Source organism: Thunnus thynnus, chromosome 6 (assembly GCF_963924715.1).
Source record: "Thunnus thynnus chromosome 6, fThuThy2.1, whole genome shotgun sequence".
Taxonomy (NCBI): Eukaryota; Metazoa; Chordata; class Actinopteri; order Scombriformes; family Scombridae; genus Thunnus; species Thunnus thynnus.
This window is the reverse complement of record NC_089522.1, coordinates 32,604,114-32,628,126: the sequence shown is the minus strand read 5'-3', so window position 1 is coordinate 32,628,126 and position 24,013 is coordinate 32,604,114. Positions and strand designations below refer to the sequence as shown.

The following is a 24,013-nucleotide window of genomic DNA, read 5'->3' as shown; positions in this document are numbered from 1 at the left end:
CTCCCATTACCACTGGCACCACTGTTGCCTTTACTCCCCACATCTTTTCTCCTCTTTCAGCCCTTGATATTTTTCGATCTTCTCGTGTTCCTTCCTCTTGATGTTGCTGTCGCTTGGGATATATATGTATACTCAAGTAAAGTACAAGTACCTCTAAACTGTACTTAAGTACAGAACTTGAGTAAATGTTTAGTTATTTTTTGTGTTGGTACTTTTAATTATGTAAAAGATTTGAATGCGTCTAATAGTTTTTAAATTCTCGTCTTGCAGGTTGAACCAGTCTGTGACGACACAAACACAAGAAGAATCTGAATATTGAGAGTGTATCAGGGTGGAGACACACACACACACACACACACACACAAACACAAACAAACACACACACACACACACACACACACACACACACACACAAACAAACACACACAAACACACCGATCAGTCTAAGAAGGACGTCTCAGCATCCAGCATCGTGTCCCTGATCCTTCAGAAGGTAAAACAACCTGAACTCTTCTGTCTCCGTCTGTTTGACCACAAAGACAAACAGGATCCGTAAAATCACTCCGTTAACTGTCGAGTCAGGTGAGAAAATATCATCTAAAAACAAAACCGGCTTCACTCTCTTCATCATTAATACAGAGACACAGAGTGTTTGAATAAATTAAATATAAATAAATAAAGAAGAAGAGAGAAGATTTCATGCTATTTCACCTTTACACTGTAAAATATAACTTGTTGTTTCAGTTTCAACATGAGAGAAAGAGCTGCTTAAAAAAAGTCAACAAATACAAATAACATGTTGACTAAGTGTTGCAGGTTGTTTAAACTCTTGTCTTTGTTCGGTAGTTTTAGATTTATTAACTTATTTAACTGCTCAGGTCATTGCTTGAAATTGTGATTAAAATTGGTTTTCATTGATATTTTAGTGTGAAGAGTCAGTTCATTTGATATTAATAACCACCTGCTGCTGTTGCTCTGTAGCGTCAGTAGATAATGAACAACGCTGCTCTCAGTGAGCTAATTATCAGAGTGCAACTTTTATTATGGTCTGCATTGTTTTTATTGTTACAGAAAGAAACTATAACAACTATAACTGTGACTTATTTAACAAGTAAAGACACACAGCAAGTTTCCATTTGTGTTTTCTTCAAACTTTCAAACCACAAAAAAATTAGTTTTGACTCAAACATCTGCTAATATGCTGAACACATTTCTTTAAATACTTAATTTTACGAGTTGAATGAACTCTCAGCAGTTAATTTATTCATGTCATCATTCACAAGTCAAAGGCATTGTTCGTTAACCCGACGTCATTCATTAACCCGACGTCATTTGTTAAACCGACATCATTCATTAAACCGACGTCAATCATTAACCCAACATCATTCGTTAAACCCTTCATTCGTTAACCCGACATCATTCGTTAAACCCTTCATTCGTTAAACCGACGTCATTCATTAAACCGACGTCATTCGTTAAACCGACGTCAATCATTAAACTGACGTCATTCGTTAACCCGACATCATTCGTTAAACCCTTCATTCGTTAACCCGACATCATTCATTAAACCGACGTCATTCGTTAAACCGACGTCATTTGTTAAACTGATGTCATTTGTTAACCTGATGTCATTCATTAACCCAACATCATTCGTTAAACCCTTCATTCGTTAACCCGACATCATTCGTTAAACCGACCTCATTCATTAAACCGATGTCATTCGTTAACCCAACATCATTCGCTAACCTGACGTCATTCGTTAACCTGACACGTCAGATGGTTTGTTACACAGAACCATGTGAGAAGTCGTCCATGGAAACTGTTTGGAAAGGGGCGGGCACTTCAAAACATACTTGTTAGGTGATTGGATGAAACATCTGTCTATCACCGTCTATCACTGGCACACTTCTCACTGTCGTCACACCTGAACCTCACCTGTAGCTGCCAACAGGAAGTCAGCCAGTGGAAGCACATTTGGTGCATGTCTCGGACTCCACTGAGCATGCTCAGTGTGCCCGAAAACATGGAAGCGTGGCAGACTTTTTTGGCTTCATGCGTCACTGAGCAACTTTCATAGGAATGAATGGGCGCCATCCTCGAAAGCGATATCCAGTCCTCCTTAATACATCCATTACTGCCGTCGTTCTGCAGTCACATGGTCAAACAATACACTTGATCGTTTCGTTTAGAGGACTTTTTGGCAGAGTGAAGTGCACCTCACTTGTATAAAAGCATATGTTTTCTCCCATCAGTGTATTTGTAGCGATGACTGAAATCCATTATGAATGACTGAAAATCTAAAATTAATTGTAAATATTTAGACTTACAACGCTGTGGCCTAACACTGTACGTTTTTACATTTTAGGAGACCTAACGAGGAAGCTGAGAGACGAATGGAAGCTGTTCTAATGAGAATGCATTTGATATTTAATGTTATTTAGGCCTACACAGGCTTACGTTAAAGTTCACTTGTTATCCTGTTCATACTGGCCAGGTATATGTAAATCTGAAATGTTCTTTTTATTCAACAATTCATTTGCTGTGACCTCGTTATGTGTTATTATTACGTGTGTTTTCAGTCAAACATTTCGGTAAAACGTGCTTGTCCATGCCTTTATTTACACCTAAGTGATTTATCATTGTATTTTTTGTTAGATTATTGGGAAAGTGTAGAGAATGCACTATTTTTTTGATTTGGTTTAACTTTCACCATGCTGTAAGCCTCTTGCCCCCCCCCGGATATTTGTTCTAGCTCCGACACTGCTTTTCGGAAAATTTTGAAATGGTTCTAACTGAGAAGCTGAAGCTTTGGCATGAAACTTAATATCAGTATTTGGATCTGTCTGTTTTTTTAAAAGTAGAGATGTAATGGCTCCTACAGATTAAAAGGACAGACTGTTTTCTGATCTGATGCCTCTATCAGCAGAAACACATCATCCGTCTGTACCGATGCCGATGAATTGTCACTGTTGGGAAATAAATACGTTTTATGATGTGACAACGCTGTGGTTAAAGTTTAGTCAGGGGCAGATTTAGTGATTTCTGGGCTGCAGAGAAACTCTGTCTTGCTTTATTTTCAATGTTTCTCTAACTAAACGTTGGTATTGGCAGCGGTAGAAGACATACTTAGAAGGACCTACAAGTAAAAATATTAATACCGCACAGTAAAAATACTGTAAAATAAAATAAATACATTTATATACAGTCAGTGGTTGGAAACAGGAAGTAAACAGATCTGATGTGTTAAAGTCACAGTGAGGTTTTCTCTGATTAGCTGAGTCAGCTGCTTCTAAACACACTAAATGTGACTTTCTGTCCGACTGTGTTTCAGCTGATTCTGTCAGCTGATTGGCCTCCGACATGCTCCGCCTCCTGCTCTGCATGGCCGCACTCAGCCGGCTCACAGGTAAACACACCTGACTGCAACTGACTCACAGCTCTGAAAAACTAATAATTTGAGAATAAAGAAGTAAGAGGATGATTTTAATCTCAAAACATTACAACTTTTTTTTCATGAAATATTACGACTTTAATCGTAACATATTTACGTCTTTTTCTTGAAAAATTACAACTTTAATCTTGAAATGTTACAGATTTAATCTCAAAACATGACAACTTTTTTCCTTCAGAATATTACAACTTTAATTCTGAAACAGGAATGACTTTGATCTAAAAATATTACAACTTTTTTCTTGGAATATTATATAATAATATAATATTATATATCACATTTTTAGGATATTTTTTCTCAAAATGTGATTGAATGTATTTGAATTTATTTAAGTTAATTTTAATCTTATTAAAAATATTAAATTTTTCTTGAAATATTTTGACTATTTAAAATCTTTTTGCAGCTTTAATTTTTAATTTCTCAACATTTTGACTTTTTTCCTCAAAATATTAAGACTTTAACCTCAAAATATTGCAACAGTTCTTCTTTGAAGTTAGCATTGAAATTACTTCAATGTTGCAATATTTACTTTTCTTGCATAAAATTACAACTTTTGCAAAAATATTATACTTTTTTTTCATAAATTCTACCTGCTGACTGACTTTATGTCTGAACTCTCGTCGTGTCTTCACGTCTGCAGCTGCAGATCCTGTTTCGCTCCCGGCTGAAGTCGACATCAGCACCTGTCGCATCCCGTATTTTGGAAAGCTCTACGACAAACTGTATGTGAGTAAAGTTTATTTATAAAGAGCAGATTTACATGTTCAGGTTCAGCATCCTCAGGCTCAAACACTGTGATCCTGGATAACTGAGCTGGTAACGTACGTACAGACGAATCAAACCTCCATCACTGCAGTGGCAACGCACCTTTTTATTGACAGGCTTAAAGGATGGGTTCACAATTTTTCAAGTGTGTCTTAAAACAGCCTGTTAGCAAAGACAGATCAATCATGTCTAGTAAAGAAGCGCTAACTGAGGGTAAGACTTCCTTAAGCAGCCTGGCAGGGACAGGGTCTAAGAGACAGGTTGATGGTTTAGATGAAGAAATCGTTGAAGTTAGTTCAGGAAGGTCAATTAGAGAAAAACAAAATAAAATATTAGGGATGTGCACATTGCCCAGTATTTGTATTTGTTAAAATTATTTGTATTTGTATTCAAATAAGTGGAGAATCCTGTTTTTGTTTTTATTACACTTATAATTTTAGAAAATTAAAGATGAAAATTAAAGCGATGTCTAAATTAAGAAATATGCGTCATGTAGCAGATGGATGTGACTCCCCTCGTTGAGACCTGCTGGTCGACGTCACAGCGGAGCAGAGGAGAGACACTGAGATAGTGACTGTGACTAATTTTAAAAATATTTATATAAAACAAATATTCATGAAAACCCCACTATTTGTGCTTTGCCGAATAACGTATTTGTATTTGGGCACATTCCTACTAAATATATATCAGGTTTAATAGCTGTTTCTAAGGTTCCTGTGTTCCTGTGAGGTGATGAATCTTATCTCTAATAGTTAGAATTTTATCATTAAAGCTCATAAAGTCGTTACTACTGAGAGTTATAGGAATACATGGATCTTTGTCAGCTTGGCCAAAGTGCTGATAAGAAACCTCAGGCTGTTTTTATTCTCTTCTATTAATGATGAGTAATAGGTGGCTCTGGCCTTACAGAGGGTCTTCCTGTATGATTCTTCTAGTTTGGTTGAACACCAAATCCTTTTACATTCTCATGATTTTTGCTTTAATTTACAGGTTTGGGAGTTAAACCACCGAGCTAACCTCTTATGTTTTATTATCTTCTTTTTTAAAGGGGCGATGGAGTCAAGTGTTTTTTGCAATGAGCTTGCAGCACTATCAACAAGATGATCAATTTGGGATTAAAATTAAAATTAGCATAAGAGTCCTCAGTAGTATTGAGACATGGCAGTGAATTTAATACCGATGGAATTGCTTCCTTAAATTTAGCTACAGCACCATCAGATGGACATCTAGTGATGACATTTTAGTCTAATGGTGTGTAGTCCAGTAATAGGAATTCAAAAGTTATTAAATAATGGTTCCACAAACGAAGATTCTGTGGAAAGACTATTAAATGTTCAATTTGGATGCTATAAGCCAGAACGGGGTCGAGGTTGTTAATAAAACAGTGAATGAGTTTATTTACTGATGATTACAGCAAGAAAAACATGTTTCACTGTTCATTTGGGCTTCTGACTGTTGTTTTAAGACACACTGGTAAACTTATGAACCCGTTCTTTAAAGACTGGTGAAACAGGAAGTGTATTGATATGCAAATACCTGATTAAAGTTATGTCTACATCTATTTGTGGAAATCAGGCTTGTGCACGCACAGCTTTATAAATCTGATGAAAGGAACGGGTCTGCATGTTTCTGGCTTCGTATAAGTTTTATGCATCTGGCCTCTGAACTACACATTCACACAGGTATTCTTTCCAGGAAGTGGGAGCAGATTTTGTCGAGAATTCCCAAGAGATCGCTCGATCTCAGTTCCTTGCATTCAACCCCAAACCGGCTTCCCCTCCATCAGTGTTGTGGTTTGACTTGTTGTGTCTCTCTGATGTTCGCAGGTGGGCAGCAGCGGAGGCAAACTCTCAGTTTGTTTCACTGGACCTTACAGTCCTGGAACCAATAACGACTGTCTCCTGGCAACTTACAATGGAGTCACCAAGGTCTCATGGAAAATAGAAACCGTTACGATTAACGCTGGTTCAGATTATCACACGTCTCTGGAACAGCTCACAGATTCGTCTCCATGCCGCGTGGTCCTGAATCTGCAGGACTCCAATGATCATGTGAGTACTGTGCAGTTTCATCAGCAGACATCTGAATATCTCAGAACAAATCGATTCCTGACAGCTTCATGTTTCCAGATTCAATTCCATCTCCGCCCGTTTGACGACCAAGCAGCTGTACAAGTAAAGCTCACTGAGTCCTTCACACTGAGTTCTCTGGTAAGTAAACCTGTGAGATAGTTGGAGAGAAGTCGGTTTAAAGGACTGGTTCACAATTTGTCAAGTGTGTTAAAACAGCAGTCAGGTGTCCACGTTGAAAGATATCTACTTGATTTGACTCATTTGGAGGCTGAAGTTTCATATTAGCTTCAGAAGAAGCCAAAAAAACACTTCCTGCTGTAAAGAAATTCCCCGTTCAAAACATACTGAGCTCTATGGGCTAACTTCCAGTTTAGCCCTCTTGCTAACTTGAATGGGAATACAATAATTCAATCATGCAGCCCTTCTAGACTTTCCAAATGTTATCAGACCGAATGGATGTAATTCTGATAATTAAACAAGTAATTTTGCGCAGATTGTGACACTCAAAAGAATTTATCCACCATTTTATCCACCAGCTGCTCCTTTCCCCATGATTATATGTGAGAAAAATGCTTCTTGGGCCCCTGTTGGAACTGGAAGCTGCAATTCCATCGTTTGGCCACTATGTCAAACTGGCTTCAAATCTTGGCACACTTCCTGGGGGCTTGACTTTAATACGAGAGAACGCTGTTCACTTCCTGTTTCCAGTTACGAGTCAGCGATCGTCTTCTCGTCTTAACCACGTGGTTATTATTGTAACCATGTTGACAAAGGTCCCCCGACTCTAAAATAACCTTATTTTAAACCAAACTATGATCTTTCCCTAAAGCCAATCAAGTGTTTTAGTGCCTGAATGTAACCAGACTTCAACCACAGCGTTGTCACATCTTAAAATGTGTTTGAGTTTGACGTGTTTGATGTTCCTGACGTGCTGTCGCTCCTCTGCAGGCCGTCGATGTGCAGGTCGATGGTGATTGGTTGCAACAATGGAGTTTCACACAAAAGCAGTTTGCGTACTACAAGGACATGAGTGGATGCAGACACTCAGGTTAGCAGAGCTGGCGGTTCTTAAAGGGTCAATTCACCTAAATTACAGAAATACATTTTTTAAGAAAGGAAGGACTTGTTACTTGGATATCCTGGCCTCAGTGACGATATTGACATAAAAAGTCATGAAAATGAAGTGAATTAGGTGTTAATTTTCCCTCCTTTTGATTCTCTCTTCCCCCATTTTTACTTTTACAAGAAAAAGAATAAAGACAATTAAAGTGGGGACGTTGCTGTATGTCTTAAGCACTTAATTATTACAATTTAATTACATTAAATTGTTTTATATTGTTTTATTGTACTCAAATTTATTTATTTAAACTATTTTTATATAATTCTTTAATTTATTTAGGTTTAATTCAGTTCAGTTAACTTCAGTTATTTTATTTTATTACATTTTTAATTTTTTTTCTTCAATTTTAGTATAATTTAATTTATAATTAAATTTTACTTGAATTTAGTTTTATTTAACCAAATTCAATTTAATTACATTTCGATCTTATTTTATGTTTTTTGTAACGTGGGTGAACGTTTGAATGTTGCTGTTATTTCAGTCAGTCGTCTGTGTTTTGTTTCAGGTGTTTTCTATGAACGCAACGCGGTGGCGTGCGACTCTAAGGCACGTGTTGTAACCTGCAACGCTTCAGCCGCCCTCAGCATCAGTTCCTGTGGCCCAGGAGGGCGTTGCCAGGGCAACGGACAGTAAATATGTCCCATATGACACTAGAGATGTCCCATAGTTTAAAACTTGTCTTTGCCCCAAATCAGAAGTTTGAAATCTTACAGCACTACAGTTTCCTGCACCAAACACCCACATTTAAGTATTTAAGCCAAGTCAGTTTTATCCTTTTAAAGACATTAGTTTAGCCTGATATAGGACCACTGTTGGCTGGTGCAGCGTTCCTTTCATGTGCTGCTTTCATTGATTGAAAGCAGATTTTCTTAGTGGGATTATGAAGTTTCCTCTTGTAATCCGATTTGTATTTACTTGTATTACTTGTATTTACTAACAAAGCAACTGAGTGAGAGAGGAGCCATGCCATGAACAATTTTATAGATAAGACATATATTTGCATATTTGATTATGTTTTTAGATCTATTTTACCACTGAGTAAACTGATGACCCCTGACAAACTGATATATTTCATGGATGTTTCATCTTATATTCAGTGCATAATGAACCCAAATAGTGAAGTCAATACCTGCAGGAAGTCTGAGTAAAACTGAAATTTTGAACAGATTGTTTCCTGTGAATACTGCAGTGCATCAGAGACTAATTTTCCTTGGGAACTTTGTTCATTTTTGAATCATCATACACACTTATTAGGCTTCTTTTTTACACATTCAGTGTTCTGTTTCTACTCACACTTTAGCTATTTGGTTGTTTTAACTGCTGTTCTTATGCAGGATTAGGCTAACTAGCTGGCTTGCTACCAAGCAGGTAGCTCCAGGTCTGAAAAGTGAAGCCAATGCTGAAGTGCCTTAAACCTGCATTTTCTCAGCAGGGGGCGACTCCACTGACTCCAAAAAGACAACCTATTGTATGGAAGTCTATGAGAAAATGACCCTACTTCTCTCTTGATTTATTATAGACTTCCATACAATCTGACCTCTTTTTAGAGTCAGTGGAGTCGCCCCCTGCTGGCCGTTAGAAAGAATGCAGGTTTAAAGCACTTCCGCATTGGCTTCACTTTTCAGACTGGAAGTTACCTGCTTGGCAGAAATGTGGTTCTGTTCACAGCTTTGGTAGCTTGTTTTGCTACATATCACAACCTCTGGACTTTGTGCTACATTATGAATTTCTCAAAGAACTTCAATACAAAGTTAAGAGGTTGTGAAATGTGATATGATCACAACAAGCTAGCGAAGATGTAAACAGAGTAGTAACACGTTTTCATGTCTCGTTTCGTGTCAGTTATTTCATCAATGCTACCTCTCTCTCACCACCCCTGTCAGGTGTGTGTTGGACGCCATTTGCACTGTGAGCGGCTCCGATGTCATCGATATCAGTGGAAATATTGGCTCTGTCCTGGATCGCTGTGCATACAGTCTGATATCAGACACAGGCTTCAAGCTGCTAGCCGTCTTCCAGGAACGCCGCCGTAAAGATGTGAGCTTTTTGGACCATGTGATTCTGCATCTGGACGAGAAGGACGTTAACATTCAACTGGGACCAGGCGGGGGAGCTCAGGTAAGTTAAAAAGCTTGAATCACTTCAAAGGCCACATCAGCATCTAAAATAGCTAAACTTTCCAATTAAATCAGGTCAACAGGCAGCAAAACATCAACACCTACGCTGATGATACTCAGTTGTACATTTCAGTTGAGCCTGACGACCTTCAGGTTTTGAACCTGCTTACAATCTGTTTATTAGCCGATCAATTGTTTCAGCTCTAATGGGACAGATCAGAGGTTCCTCCTCAGCTGTGTTTGTTCCTCGTCTTTATATCTCTGCAGGTGGACGACTCGGCGCTGAGCCTGAACAGCTCAACTCAGCTGATTCACGGCGTGGAGCTCTCTAAGGACCACACCGGAGTCACCGCAAAGATGACGCTCTCCAAATACAACGCTTCTATCTTCTTTGATGGCAACACCGCACAGATTCACATGACAGGTACAAGGACACTTCACAGCTGAGTTAAGAAAGACGAAGATATGCATTATCGATCAATCTGCGGATTATTTATCATTTAAGTCTATGAATTGTCAGAAAAAGCTGAAAAATGTCCAATATAATTTCCAGCAGCTCACGGAGATATATTCAGATATCTTGTTTTGTCCAGCCAGCAGTCAGATAATGTAGTTTACTGTCATTATGTTAAAGAAAAGCAACAAATCAACACATTTGTGAATCTGGAATCAGAAAATGTTTTCTTTTTTGTTTAAGAAATGACTAAAATTATTAAATCGATTATCAAAGTAGTTGCCGATTGACTCATCGTTGTAGCTCTAGTTATCATGACATCTTTTGTAATTTATTTCAGACCAACATACTTTTAAAAGTCGCACTGAAATCCATGCACACCGTACACCTGATGCTGAGTAGATGGAAACAACTGTTCACAACATTTAGATGGTTTTCTTGAAATTTTGTAGAAATCTGAGCTGCATTTGGTTGGAAATTTGCCTTCTGACCAGAAGTTGAGTAAAGTTGAAGTAAAGGGCAGGTTCATAATTTTTCAAGTGTGTCTTAAAACAACAGTTAGGAGCCCAAATGAACATTGAAATATGTTTTTCTTGCTGTAATCATTCCTCCTGTTCATACTGACCATTAGAAGATCCCTTCATAATGCACTTACAATGGAAGTGATGGAGGACAAAACCCACAGTCCTCCTTCTGTGCAAAAAATGTATTTAAAAGTTTATCTGAAGCTAATATGAAGCTTCAGCGTCCAAATGAGTCAAATCAAGTAGATATCTTTCAACATTATAGTCTTTTTAGTGCCAAAGTCCCTCTTTTTGTTACTATACTTCCTGACTGACCGACTGTTGTTTTAAGACGGATTTGAAAGATTGTGAACCTGTCGTTTAAATAAAAAAATCAAGGTATTATAAAGCACCAAAGTTAAAAGATCCCCTGTGGATGTCTGGTAAACATAAAACATTTCTCCTGCTGGATGTTTTAAATTTGCTGTTTTCCTGGTTTTCAAGCTGCTGTCTTGAGTTTAATCTTTCTTTTGTGATGGGTAGCGATATGATGTGAGCTACTGGTTTAATGTTGGTGTGTTCTTATTGCCTCTGTGCTGTTTAATTATCTTGACCTTGGTTTTTGATCTTGCCTTGGGCAGTAAAATGTCCCAGATGTGACTGACTAGTGTGTAAATCTGCCTCCAGGAGCAGGACCAGCTCCCCTGCAGGGTTCATGTGTGAACTCCAGCAAGTTGAGTGAAGCGAAGCTCTCCGAGTACAGCTCTGACAGGTAAAAACCTCGTCTCTACCCTTAACGTCCCGCTGAACGCTGCCACTGCTTTCTATGTTTGTATGTGTTCACATGACCTCCTGCTGTTTGTCTGTCGCCCCCCCTTAGCTGTGAGACGCAGTACAGCGAGCCTGCTGACAGTCAGATCAACTGCACCACCATGGCTGAACAGTAAGCAGAGACGCACCTGAACACACCTGAACACACGTCACACTCTCCTCTGGTTGTTTACTTTAGAGTCTTTTTAGCCCCAATAACAAAAACATGACAGCAAGTGTGAGAAATGGATTTAAAAATAACCTACAATGCTAACTTTAGCATGCCCGGCTAACTATCTTACTACCTACAGTACTAACTGAGTGTTACTCAGGCCAAAGAGCATGTCGTTAATTAACAAAAGCAATTATATCCATTTGAATTTTAGGTGTTTGTACTTTATTTTTAAACTTCTGCTTCACCACGTTTCATCAGGAAAACTTTTGTCCTTTTTTTTACTCCGCTACATTTATCTAACAGCTGTAGTTACTGGGTATTTTCCAGTTTAAGATTTTACATTTGAAAACAACTTAACTTTGGATAATTTTATAAAATACAATTTACGCAGTGCATAGTTGAGGCACTTTACTCAGATGGTTTCATTCAGATACTTGTTCCAAGTCCAAATACATAAAATATGAGTCACATTTAAATGGTGGTTTATCTGGTTTTAAAAAGGACGAGTTCACAGTGTTTGAGGTGTGTCTTAAACAGCAGTCAGGTGTTCATATGAACAGTGAAAGGTTTTCCTCGCTGTAATCATTCCTCCTGTTCATACTGGCTATTAAAAGAATATTAGAATGACATAATATATTAGATAAGTAAAGACTCTGAATACTTCTTCCACCTCTGTTTATCTCCCAACAGCTGTAATCTCCTGAACGAGGCTCCCTTCACCTCCTGCCACGACCACATCGATCCAAATCCGTTCATCACCGCCTGCACCAACATGCTGTGCAAATACCCGGCGGTGGACGGTCTCCAGTGTCAGTTCCTGGTGGCCTACGCCAGAGCCTGCAGCACGTACAGCAGCAACACGCCGGAAGGCTGGAAGTCAAAGGCCAGCTGCTGTAAGACCAGCCTTAATAGACAGGAACAACACAACCTGAAGTTGTTAAAACATCATGTTTACGTGATGAAATAAGTCCCAAAATGAATCTTTAAATCCTTCACTAAGCCTCTTCAAGTGAGAGTTACATTTAAGCAAAGCTTCTTAGAGATAAATGCAAAAGTCCCGAGTCAGTCGTCCTCAGTGGGAGCTGAAACATTCCTGACAGCAGTCTGAAAATAAAGACAACAGCAGCTCAAACATGTTTCACTGAAACACATTTATTAGGGACCGAGCCCAAAAGGCAGAGGACTACTACTAAAACAGTAGTCCTCTGCCTAAGGGCGAGGACCCTGTTGTTTTTCGTGTGTTTGTTCGTTTCTTTCTTTCTTTATTATTACGGGACTTAAACCCTTAATTTGACCCCCTAAACATGCTCAAAAACTCACCAAATTTAGCACACACATCAGGTCTGGTTAAAAATTTGATAAAATGTAAAAATTAACCCCCAAAGCTCCAAAATGTGCTCTCTAGCGCCACCTATGTAACAAAAATGGCCACCACGGTCCGTAGGAATGTCGTAGAGAGATCAAACCAAAACTCAATTATACGTCTCATCAAGACCTACCAATCATCCTCTTTTATTCTCTGGTTCATTAACGTTGACCCCCCCCCCCTCTCTGTCTCTGTAGCCCCTCCTCAGGGTTTCTGTCAGGACACCGTCTGCAGTGCTCATGAGTTCTGCGGTGAAGACGTCTGTGGTCAACCTCGCTGCCTCTGTCGCGCTAACTTTGCCTCCAAATACAGATCGATGGGAGTTTTCGGTAAGACGGCCGCCATCACCTGACGCATCATCATGAGATTTGTTTACATTAAATTCAAACTCCGATTGACAGAAAATGGATCAAAAAATTCCAAATTCTCTGATTCGAGCCTCTTAAATGTGAATATTTCTCACTTTTTTTGGAAATACAGATATAAAATTAGACCTGAAAGCAAAGTCTACCAGGGTCACAAATACAGATAAATAAACAGACCTGCAAGATGGTTTAACAAGGTCACAACACAATTCAGGAATACAGATAAAAAAAATAAAAATCAGACAGTGTGCACATACAGTCAGATGAGTATCTGTTACCACATTGGTCAGAAATGAGCTGCTGACTATTTTCAGTCTTATGTAAATCATATTGAAATGTGTTTGTTGAAATAAATAAACGAAAAACAAGAACAAAAAAATTAATTAAAAGTGAGTAAATAATAAGACAGGAAGGATTCATAACTAACATTGACACAACGCTGACATTTTCTCATTTATTTTGTTCATTTCATGGACCAAAGCCATCATGTCTGACAAGTTTTTTTTTAATGTTTTTGTCTGTAGTTTCAGTTTTTAGGTGATTTTTGTCCATTTTGTAAACTTCCTTTAATATGTTTATCTGTTCTCATGTGGAACCAAAAGAATATTTTATAAGTGAGAATGTCCACAATTGCTGGTGATATTCTAAATCCAGCCCACCATGGGATTTTGTCAGTTTATTGTATGTATTGTATATCTGTTCTGGCGTTCAGGCGAGCCGACGGTCTGCAGGATGAACTCCGCTTCAGTTTCTCTGGCTGGTTGCCTCCTGGCGGAAAAAGGCATCGACTACTCTAGCTTACACCTGAATGACAAAACCTGCAAAGGTCAGATGGATGAGAAGACCCACATGGTGAACTTTGGCTTCAACAGCAACAAAGACTGCGGGACGATTGTCTTGGTGGGCATCTTTTATACACTAAACACACTAAATGAAGAGTATATTGATGTCAGATTCAGGGGAGCCTCTCTGAAGCCTTCGTTTTTATTCTTCACAGAACTTCTACCGGCACTTTTCATGTGCAACGCCAGTTCACTAACAAAGACCACGCCATTTGAACGGTATAAAAGTAGATTTATTTGGATTGTCCAGAGGGTTCAGGATTGATGAGGAGAGTGTATGGCGGGCTGGATGCAGATCGAGGAGAGGGATGAAGGGGTCGATGCCGGGGGATGAATGGGAGCCGAAGGTTGGTCTGGGTCGTGTACGGTGGGATGAAGGGGGTCGATGGCGTTGGGACGACCGGGGACCAAATGGAATCACAAAGAGGCTGGAGCGTCTAGGAACCCGGGGGTCGAGACTCAGGGTGGAGGACATGTGTCTTGATGAGCTTTCTGCTTCGTCATCCCCCTGTGGTTCCTAGAATAGGACAAGAAGAATTACTTATGTGGAAGTATTAACCCTAAGTTAATACTGTGTGGGGGGGGCGTGAGAACTGAGACGTGCAGGAGAGAAAGGGGGTTAGACACGCTTATATAGGTATGCACGGATGATTGAATCAGTGAGGCACAGGTGATTGAATTAGTGAAAGAGAGGGGCGTGGTCTTGTTCCTGAACCTTTGTTATAATAATAACTCCATGAATGTCTGATTTTAATGCCTCAGACTGCCGTTCATTTGCAAGACAAGGGAATTATTGCTTCAGTAAACCTGATCAAAGACATTCATGGTGTTGTTCACATGAAAAAAATGACAGAAGAAGTTTTGTGATTTGATTCATGTTATTATCAAATTGTTTTGCTGAAACTTGTCAGCATTTAAATGAAGAGAGAGCTTAAAGGACCAGTGTGTAGAATTTAGAGTAGAATATAATATTCATTAGTGTGTTATATATTTACAGAGGGAGCAGGTCCTCTTCCACGGAGCCCGCCATGTTGGACTGCCATGTTTCTACAGTAGCCCAAAACGGACAAACCGAATACTGACTCTAGAGAGGAACTTTTGCATTTCACGCTAAATCCTACACACTGCACCTTTAAGTCAACAAATACAAATATTTCTTCTAACACCACTGAACATTATCTTGACTAAATATTGCATGTTGTATAAACACTAAGCCTTCGTTTGGAGGATTTAGATCTGTTAATTTATTGAACTGGTCAGGTTGGTGTTTGAAATTGAAAATCTAATTCAGGATCATTTTGGTTTTCATTTATATTTCTTGATTTTCATTTGATACTAAGAACTTGCAGCGTTGGTGGCTGCTGTAGAGTCGGTGCAAAGATCAAAATCAAAGCTGCTCTCAGTGAGATTATTATTATTATTAATATTATTATTGTAGTTTACGGGGATTTAATTCAATATTAACCTTCATCATGATTTTTATTGTTTTTATTCTTATGAAAAGAAACAACCATGACTTATTATAACATGTATTAAAGACACACAGCAAGTTTCCATCATGTCTGTTGTTTCGCAGCCACTGTAGGTTCTTCTACATGCTTGGAAGGGGAGTCGGGGGGGTGTTCAGTTAATTGCAATCTGCAACCTCACCACTAGATGCCACTACATCCTACACACTGGTCCTTTAAGAGCAAAGTTCAACCCTCGCCTGCTTTCCCGCCTGCACACACTTGCATTAAATGGACATGATTTCTGTGTTGCCTGTTTTGAAAAGTTTTAAAAGTTGTCAGACGCAGCTCCCTCCCGTTCCGATTTTGGCATCTCATAGAAATTACGTTTATATACAACTAAACTGTTTTTAACTTGCTTTGGCGAACGTAGATTATTATCACAGGCAGCGTTTTTTTTATTGAATAAATTAAGTGCTACATGAATATATCGCTCTGAATTCAGAGGGAGGAGGTCGGGGTGCATCTGGAATCCTACAGTAGAGACCCGGGTTCACATCCTGAGTCCAGCGTATTTATAGGTTTAGACAACAAAAGCACTTTGGTTCAGATAAGTGATGGTCGTCCTTTCGTTTAAATGTTAAACATGTTTCCCTGAGTTTAACAAACTGCTGCCAGTGCCTCAACACAACCATAAAAAGTTTAATATTACTGTATTTTCTACTCACCGATGTTTTACTGAAAGATCAGATATTCTGGTGGAGAAAAAAAAGAAATAAATTGTCCGTGAACATTTCACTCATACGTTCAGTGTCGACTTGACAAATACATTAATTAACAACATTTTCTCATTATGTTGAGCGAAAACGAGATTCTTCCAGCATTACGTTTCTAGCAAAACATATTTTCTGTAACATCTGTAACATCTGCACCTATAACATCACGCAGTAACACCGTCTGAATCCTTGTGACTCCGCAGGCCGAAAACCAAAAAATCATCTACAAGAACACCATCAGGACAGACATCAACGCCTCGTCGGGTGTGGTGTCTCGCCACGGCTCGGTCCAGATGGACATCTCCTGCTTCTACATCCAGCCAGAACTCCAGAACATCAACTTCAAAATAAAAGGCGGGTGAGTAGTTCAGCAGGATTAACCATCCGACGTCACAACTGTTATGAAGGACTCGTCGTTAATAACAGAAGTGCGGAGGCTGATCTGTCTGTGCAGGTAGAAACTGTTATTCCCTAAAATTATTAAGTGAAAAATCTGCTTCCACCAGCATGATGAAGCAGAATTAGGGCTGAAATTGTGCTGCTATCAACAGTTTTCTAGGTGTTAAACGTACAATATGTAATTTCAGCCGCTAGGGGTCTCAATCAAAACAATAACAAAAGACGGAGTGTGATGACGGTGTGAAGTAGCAAGGGATCATGGGAGTTGTTGTCTTCCTCGTTAAATAACCAGCTTTACCGGGATAGGATTACTCCAGTGTTCATCATTCAGGATGTTTTTACCCGCAGAGGTCTCCTCCTCTCCAGAACAAACGGAACCGGAGATTACAGGTAAAAACACTGAATACCACCTAAAAAATCAGTGTTTCTCCGACGATGTTCGGCGACCACCGGACGTCCGTTATGGGCCGTTAGCCGAGCTGCTGCTAACACTTGTTCGGTTTATTTCTACTATAACGGTCAGTCGCTTTCTCCCGGGAGCTGAATTATCCGCAGAGGTCTCCTCCTCTCCAAAAACAAACATACACGCAGATTAAAATCGTTAAAAATACTAATTAAAGCTGTTTTACCTAAAAAATCAGTGTTTCTCTGACGATGTTTGGTGACCACCGGACTTCCTGGAGGGGCTGTTAGCTGAGCTGCTGCTAACGTTTGTCCAGTTTATTTCTCTGATAATTTAAGATCCAGACGTCCAATGACTAAAATCCTTCTTCCAGCTAAAAGATATAGTTAAAAGCGACCTAAATTTATCTTGAAAATTTGGCTTAAAACTGAATAAAAGTCCATTTATAACAGTTTCTGTGGAACAACGACAATGCCGATGTATTATCTTGTATGTGTGTAAGTTACTCTTTGGTAGACGCCATTGTAGCGGACAAACACAGCGCCGCCGTATGCATCTCGTGCGTGTTTACTCTTTGGTAGAGGAGGTATGACGCCATTGACAGGCGACCAAATGAAACGGTCCGTTACTTTGATTAAATGACAGATTTCTCTGGGTTTGAAAATTGTTGGAAACATTTGGGATAAACAAAATATATAACATAGTTGTTTTTAGACATTTTAATGTGGAATAATTACATATTGTGCCTTTAAACGAAAATGTCAAAACCAGTCACAAGTAGAGAGGCGCTAGAAAACAGAGAGCTCATGTGTTGAATTTAACTGAACAACAAGGAAAAGTTGATGAAAGGATGTGGAATACACTACATACATGGTGTATGTGACACAAGCATCCAAAAACAAGACTTTCAGGTAGTTTAAGTTACTCTTTAAACTCCTGTGGCAGAGCAGAGGGCCACCGCAGTGTTTGTGTAGTGACTCGTTTCCCAAAATGAGTTTAATCTTCTTTTGGTGTCGTCATAGTTTATATTTTCCTCCACAAGCAGTGAGCAGAGTTCAAATTTCAGCCTGACTGCAAGACTTGGTTTTTAGGTTAAAGTTAAGGAATGTGACAAATATGTGTGTGTGTGTGTGTGTGTGTGTGTGTGTGTGTGTGCGCAGCAAAGCGATGCAGCAGATTTTGTCTGGATCCTGGAATTACACTCTGTCTCTAAAAATGTGCGCCGACCTCGCCTGCACTCAACCGCTTGACTTTTCGAAAGGCGTCCAGATGGACGAGACCATCTACATTCACGTGGAAACTGACGGGCTGGACGGCAACTTGATCTCCTTGGTGACCGACTCCTGCTACGCAACCGACGAGCAATCCGGCGGCGACGGGTTGAAATACGACCTCGTCAAAGACGGGTGAGTAGAGCGGGTTTGTTTCAAGACTGGAACACAGACACATTCAGCTGTAGGCAACATTAATCAAACCCAATGAACGGTTGGTGGCTTTCTGCCTCCATTTACTTTACATCAGTGATAATTGTGATCACACAACAGCAGCGGATAGAAACAAACATTCATTCAAATTTTCTTTTCCTGATATTCTGGAAAATTGGTTAAAGTTTCTGCAACACCTGGATGGAAATCTGGCTGTTGCTACTTTTACATTGAAGTAAAAGGTCTCAGTGCTTCTTTCACCGCTGCAACTCACAGGATTAATATTAATTAGCTGCAGCTGAGTAATTTTACCAGTTGACAGTTGACAAAACCTTTCAGCTCCTACAGCTTGTTGTAGCTGTTGTAGTGCAGCGATTTGCACTCTTTCACATTTAAAACAGATGAATAGATAGATTCCAGAGGGCATGATTTGGTATGATTGGTGGAAAACACACCAAAATACTACACAGTCTCTGAGACGGAGAGAATTCTATTGCTGGAGATTGTGTAACCGCATGGATCCAGATCACACACACACATTTTTTCGGAAATGTACGAATGTGAAGCCCTTCTGGAGGAACGTTCACTCGGTTCTCTGCAACGTACTGGGAGGAAGGCCGTTACTAAAAACCCCCAGTAGCAAACAATGGATGTCAGTTATAGATGATATACTGGTGATGGAGCATCTTACATACAAGTTGAAAATGAAAGAAGAGATTCTGCATAACTGTACGCAGACTCTGTTCTTTCTGATTGGTTATTACTGCTTTTTTATTTGTCTGTCTGTTTGTTTCCCTTTTTTTTATTATTATTATTATTATTAGAGAGATTGTCTTGCAATGTATTGTCAACATTGATAACTAAAATAAATAAAAATTGTTAAAAAAACAACAACAGATTAATAGTTAAGTCGTAGTGCACAGACTGCAAACAATGACACACACTCACTGTTTGTTTGTTTGTTTGTTTGTTTGTTTGTTGCGATCCTCATTAGCTGCTGTCTCACAGCCAGAAGATTAATGTTGAATATTCGATTCCCAGTTTGTGATTAGTGGAAACTGAAGCTTGTAGATAAATAAGAACCAATAACCAAACCAATATGAACCATCAGTCTTTGTCTCAGAAGCTTGAAAAGCATTTAATTAGTATTATTCTAATTCCTCCCTTATCATTATTATTAATATTATTATTATACAGAACAACATGTTTTATTAGTCATTCATGAATTTTGTCTGAAGATCTGACTGAAAATTACTTAAATTGGTTTTCTTTGTTTTTGGACTGAAGTACCTGGTCGTGTGATGTCGTGTGATGTCATGTGACGCCATGTGTTTCCTGTTTCTGAGCAGCTGTGGGAACCCGCAGGACAGCACGGTGAAGGTTGTTGGTAACGGAAAGGGAACGGGAACCATCGTGTCCTTCCAGATGTTCCAGTTTAAAGGGAGTGACAGCGGCGTGTTCCTCAACTGCAAAATGAAGCTGTGTTTGAAGAACAACCCCAGCTGTGTGCCGGTATGACACACACACACACACACACACACACACACACACACACACACACACACACACACTGTATTTGATTTACATTGTTGTCTATGGTTAATAACTACAGCTCTGATGTAAATAAATGAATAGAAATGTCACCTGACCTGTCTCTGTCTTTAATATTACTGCAGAAATGCCAGCGAGGGAGGAGGAGGAAGAGATCCGTCAGGCCTGAATATTAAGATGAGAATCCCGCCTTCATCAACGTGTTCTGGAGCACTTAAGGTAAGACTCAGCTGCTGACCGCTCACATCAGGACACAGTTACAGGTCAGTGTTCGTCTGTGGTGTCGAGTACATTTATGGTGACAGACAGCGACAGTAGGGGGCGTGGCCTCGTGGCTACATAGTGTGTGATGGAGCCAAGCCTGCAGGAACAGCATAGTGGCCAAACCGTGTAATAACAACTTCCGGGTCTGTCATGTGATGCACACTGGCCCAAAAAGCATTTTCCCCATAGACCGCCATTGTAAAAGAGACGTCTGTAAAACTGTTGACAGGACACCTCGAACTGCAAACAAGGTCAATTATGACTCTATTATATTTGGATGAGAGGGTGGGGCTGACCATAGCGCTAGCTGCTAGCGTGGTTAGCATAGTGCAATTACATTCTATGGTTATCAGTGATAATGCTAATGCTAATGCTAATGCTAATCTTTGCTAGTGAAAAACAGGCCTAAAACCGTTAAAACAAAATGTACTCACCGTAAAAACTGATCATCCGACTCTTTTATTACAACCGAATGCTGAACAAGACTGTTTTTAGGCGACCACAATGTTACAATTAACTTAAGTGAACTGAAAACACGCTGTGAAATAGCAGCAGCTACACCTATACGCCGTGGTTACATTACGTAGCATCGTTGTCACCGTCCTGGCGACTTGTCAATCACAACGTAGCCACGCCCCAAAAGCATACGCTGCTTTGTCGTCTATTTTACTCTAAATGGGGCCATAATTTACTAAATGAACATCACGCTGTATTGAAGAAGACTTGAAACTAGCGATTGAGACCATAAACTCATTAGGAAACAGTTTACTGAGGTAATAAATCAAGAGAGAAGTAGGGTCATTTTCTTGTAGACTTCCATACAATCAGACTTCTATTTGCAGCCAGTGGAGTCGCCCACTGCTGGCCGTTAGAGAGAATGCAGGTTTTTGGCACTTCTGCTTTGGCTTCATATTTCGGCCTCGGAGGTTGATGCTTGATTGGTACATCTGGTCAGGATGTTGGAGCTAACCAATCTGAGTTGTTCTGGTTGTCTCCTCAGGTCGTTTTCGTGGTGACTGACCGGCTGCCCACCTTCAGAATGATTCCAGATTTTTGCTTCGTCCTGATCATCATCATCATCATCATCATCATCATCATCATCATTCCGAGCCTGGATAACACTCAGCCCCTCCAGGACCTCGCAGAGGTTCTCTGATTATTGATAACCTGCAGTTTGCAAGATTTCTTCTAATTTGACCTTTTTTGTGAAAGCTCTCCCCCAGCACCAACATCAGTCTTCTGTTTACTGTCCAGCTGTCACCTTTACTAGAAATTCAGTTTTTTAAAGATCTGTCTGAATGCAAATTTACTTTGCATAAACACATCTGGCAGCTCCTCATATTCCAGTGGGAGGTTTACTTATAATGCGATCTGCTGATGTCCTGTTGTCCTCTCAGTACATTAGACTGTTATTCTCTTCGCTTGCACTAAATATATTAGACCAGCGAGTCACGCAGAGCAGATCTGAGCAGAAGTATTTTTGATTCAACACCACAGATGGAGAAATTGTGGTTAATGGTATAGTAAATTTTTGAAAATGCACAGAAACACAACACAGCACAGTCAGATCAGATTTCAGCAGGTGAAATTTACTCGTAAACGGAGGTAAAAAGACAGGAAATGAACAGGGAGTGAAATCCGGTGTGACCACTGCCGCAGCGTATTTTAGGATCAGGCTACATGTGTTGTGTTCAAATCAAATCAAACTAATTATGTGTTTGTTTGAGATTGGTTTCTGGAAAAAGTGACATTATTCATCATTTAAGTCCCTGAATGCCCCACGCTTATTTTAGTTATTAAACGCCCTACACTCACTTTAGTTCCTGAATGCCACACGCTTATTTTAGTTATTAAACGCCCTACACTCATTTAAGTCCCTGAATGCCCCGCGCTCATTATTGCAGATAACAAGTTCCTGGAGGGACTGAATCTATAATCAATATTATAACTTTACTTTTATTAACATGGTGAAGGGAAATGTGTCTTTGATTTGAATTATAACCTCTTTATCACATAGCAACACTCTTAATAAACAACGACAGTGATTATGAGAAGAGTTTCCAGTAATCAATGGGAGTGTTTGTTCTTCTATATGAAACTAATAGAAAGTATTTACTGTGTTTTTACATTAGTGCTTCATTCAGTTTTTTTTTTAAATTTTCTCCCTTAAACTCATTGATTAAAAACAGATTAATTGAACTTAAATTGAACAAGACAAAACAAGAACATCTGGTTCATGAAGCGTGAGTTACATCTTTGTGACTCTGGATAGTTAAACAGACTGCAGATAAATAATCCTATAAATGGCAGCAATCACCAATAATACTCACTCTACTTAATGGACTACATTTCCCAACATGCTCTGGGGCTGTACACCAGGTTTCTGTTCCAACAAGCAGGTTCATTGATCGTCTGAAACTCCTTTTAGTTCTCATGTTTTAACTGCTGCTTTAATCACCAATATCAACTTTTCTTAAGTCATATGATAAAAAAAAAGGTTTTGACTTCAGGTATTACTGACATATAAATGAGTCTCAACAGCTCAAGAAAAAACATTGAGACTTCAGGTTTTCAGCTCAAGAAATCACAATTAATTAATTTTATTTTGTCTCCTAAATTCATTAATTGAATTATAAATCAGTATAAAATAAGTAAACTCTACGTCCAGCCTACACAGCGAGTTACTTTCCTGATGTTTCCAGTTTGTATTTTCTGTCTAGTTTCCGGAGAGCGGCAGCCTGTAACAGGAAGTCAGCTCAGCTTCATTCGCTGAGCTGTGAGAGAAGCTCCGACACGACGAGGTTTAGACGTTCAGTCAGAATCAATCGACATTCTGATCATTCATAGATTCATGTTAAATAATGACTGTAACTTCAGACTTATTGACACTGTTGACATGCTGTTGTGCTGTATGTCCTTCATTGTGTTATTGTTTGTTTAAGCATCCCAAAAATACAATAAAAATAAATAAATAATGGGAATCTGGGTAAAAGACAAATATGAGTTTGAGTCTTTTTTTAGTGATTCGTCAGTTCCTTATTTTAAAATACGTCCTCCGAATGAAACAAGCAGATCTGTGGTTTGATCATGTGACTCCAGAACGACACATAGGAGTGTTTTCTAATCTGGCGTCTCTATCGGCAGGACGACATCATCTGTCTGTGTTTTATATAACTGTTACACATCACTGTTAAACAATAATGATGTTTTATAATGTGACAGCGCTGTGGTTCAGGTCGTTGGTTAGCTTAAGTTAAAGATGACGGTTTGGATTAAAATGATCATTTTGTTAAGGTTAGAGAAACGTGTGGTGGGTTAAAGTTACTACTATCTTAAAGTTAGGCCACTTTTATCATCATGGCTACTTTGGATGTGCAGAGAGTCCAGTATTTGTATTTGTATCTGTATTTGTTGAGGCAGAAAAATTATTTATATCTGTATTTGTATTCAAATAAAAAGAGGCTTAAAAATCCTGTTTTTGTTTTTATTACACATTTAATTTCAGAAAAGCTAAAAGCTGAGCTAAAACTTTACTCATTGCCTCAATGCAGACAGACCTCTACCTATTTATACACCCATAACACAGAGACAGCACAGCCTGTAACATGTAGGAAAGAACTTCACAAGGTGATTATTGCTTTGCACTTTTCATTTAAAGCCTATTTTTTACAACCTAACTTTGTGGAAAGGAGAAGGGGAACAACAGGT

At 39.2% G+C, this 24,013-nt stretch overlaps 1 protein-coding gene across 3 annotated transcripts; it reads left to right on the top strand.

Annotated features, from left to right (window-relative positions):
- The first annotated feature begins 3,169 nt into the window (after nt 1–3,169).
- Nucleotides 3,170–23,303, top strand: LOC137185151 (alpha-tectorin-like). 3 transcript variants are annotated; one of them, XM_067593446.1, is made up of 18 exons: nt 3,170–3,406; nt 4,092–4,177; nt 6,043–6,267; nt 6,346–6,426; nt 7,237–7,336; nt 7,914–8,037; nt 9,292–9,526; nt 9,793–9,949; nt 11,170–11,254; nt 11,363–11,425; nt 12,158–12,360; nt 13,031–13,162; nt 13,911–14,098; nt 16,468–16,622; nt 18,227–18,472; nt 19,840–20,002; nt 20,167–20,260; nt 21,306–23,303. In XM_067593446.1, exons 1-17 carry the CDS (start codon nt 3,361–3,363, stop codon nt 20,215–20,217), a joined length of 2,340 nt encoding a protein of 779 aa, XP_067449547.1. In that variant the 5' UTR covers nt 3,170–3,360; the 3' UTR covers nt 20,218–20,260; nt 21,306–23,303. The 3 variants fall into 3 exon arrangements, with proteins under 3 accessions (XP_067449547.1, XP_067449545.1, XP_067449546.1); XM_067593444.1 differs by having other exon boundaries at nt 6,043–6,426; XM_067593445.1 differs by lacking the exon at nt 21,306–23,303 and having other exon boundaries at nt 6,043–6,426; nt 20,167–20,646.
- The last annotated feature ends 710 nt before the right edge of the window (nt 23,304–24,013 follow it).

Bases quoted from the DNA above. Each gene is read 5' to 3' on its own strand.
- LOC137185151 (XM_067593444.1), top strand. From the start codon at position 3,361: ATGCTCCGCCTCCTGCTCTGCATGGCCGCACTCAGCCGGCTCACAG. The intron at 13,163-13,910 runs GTAAGACGGCCG...TCTGGCGTTCAG, and splicing joins CAGATCGATGGGAGTTTTCG to GCGAGCCGACGGTCTGCAGG. The intron at 16,623-18,226 runs GTGAGTAGTTCA...GTGTGTGCGCAG, and splicing joins AACTTCAAAATAAAAGGCGG to CAAAGCGATGCAGCAGATTT.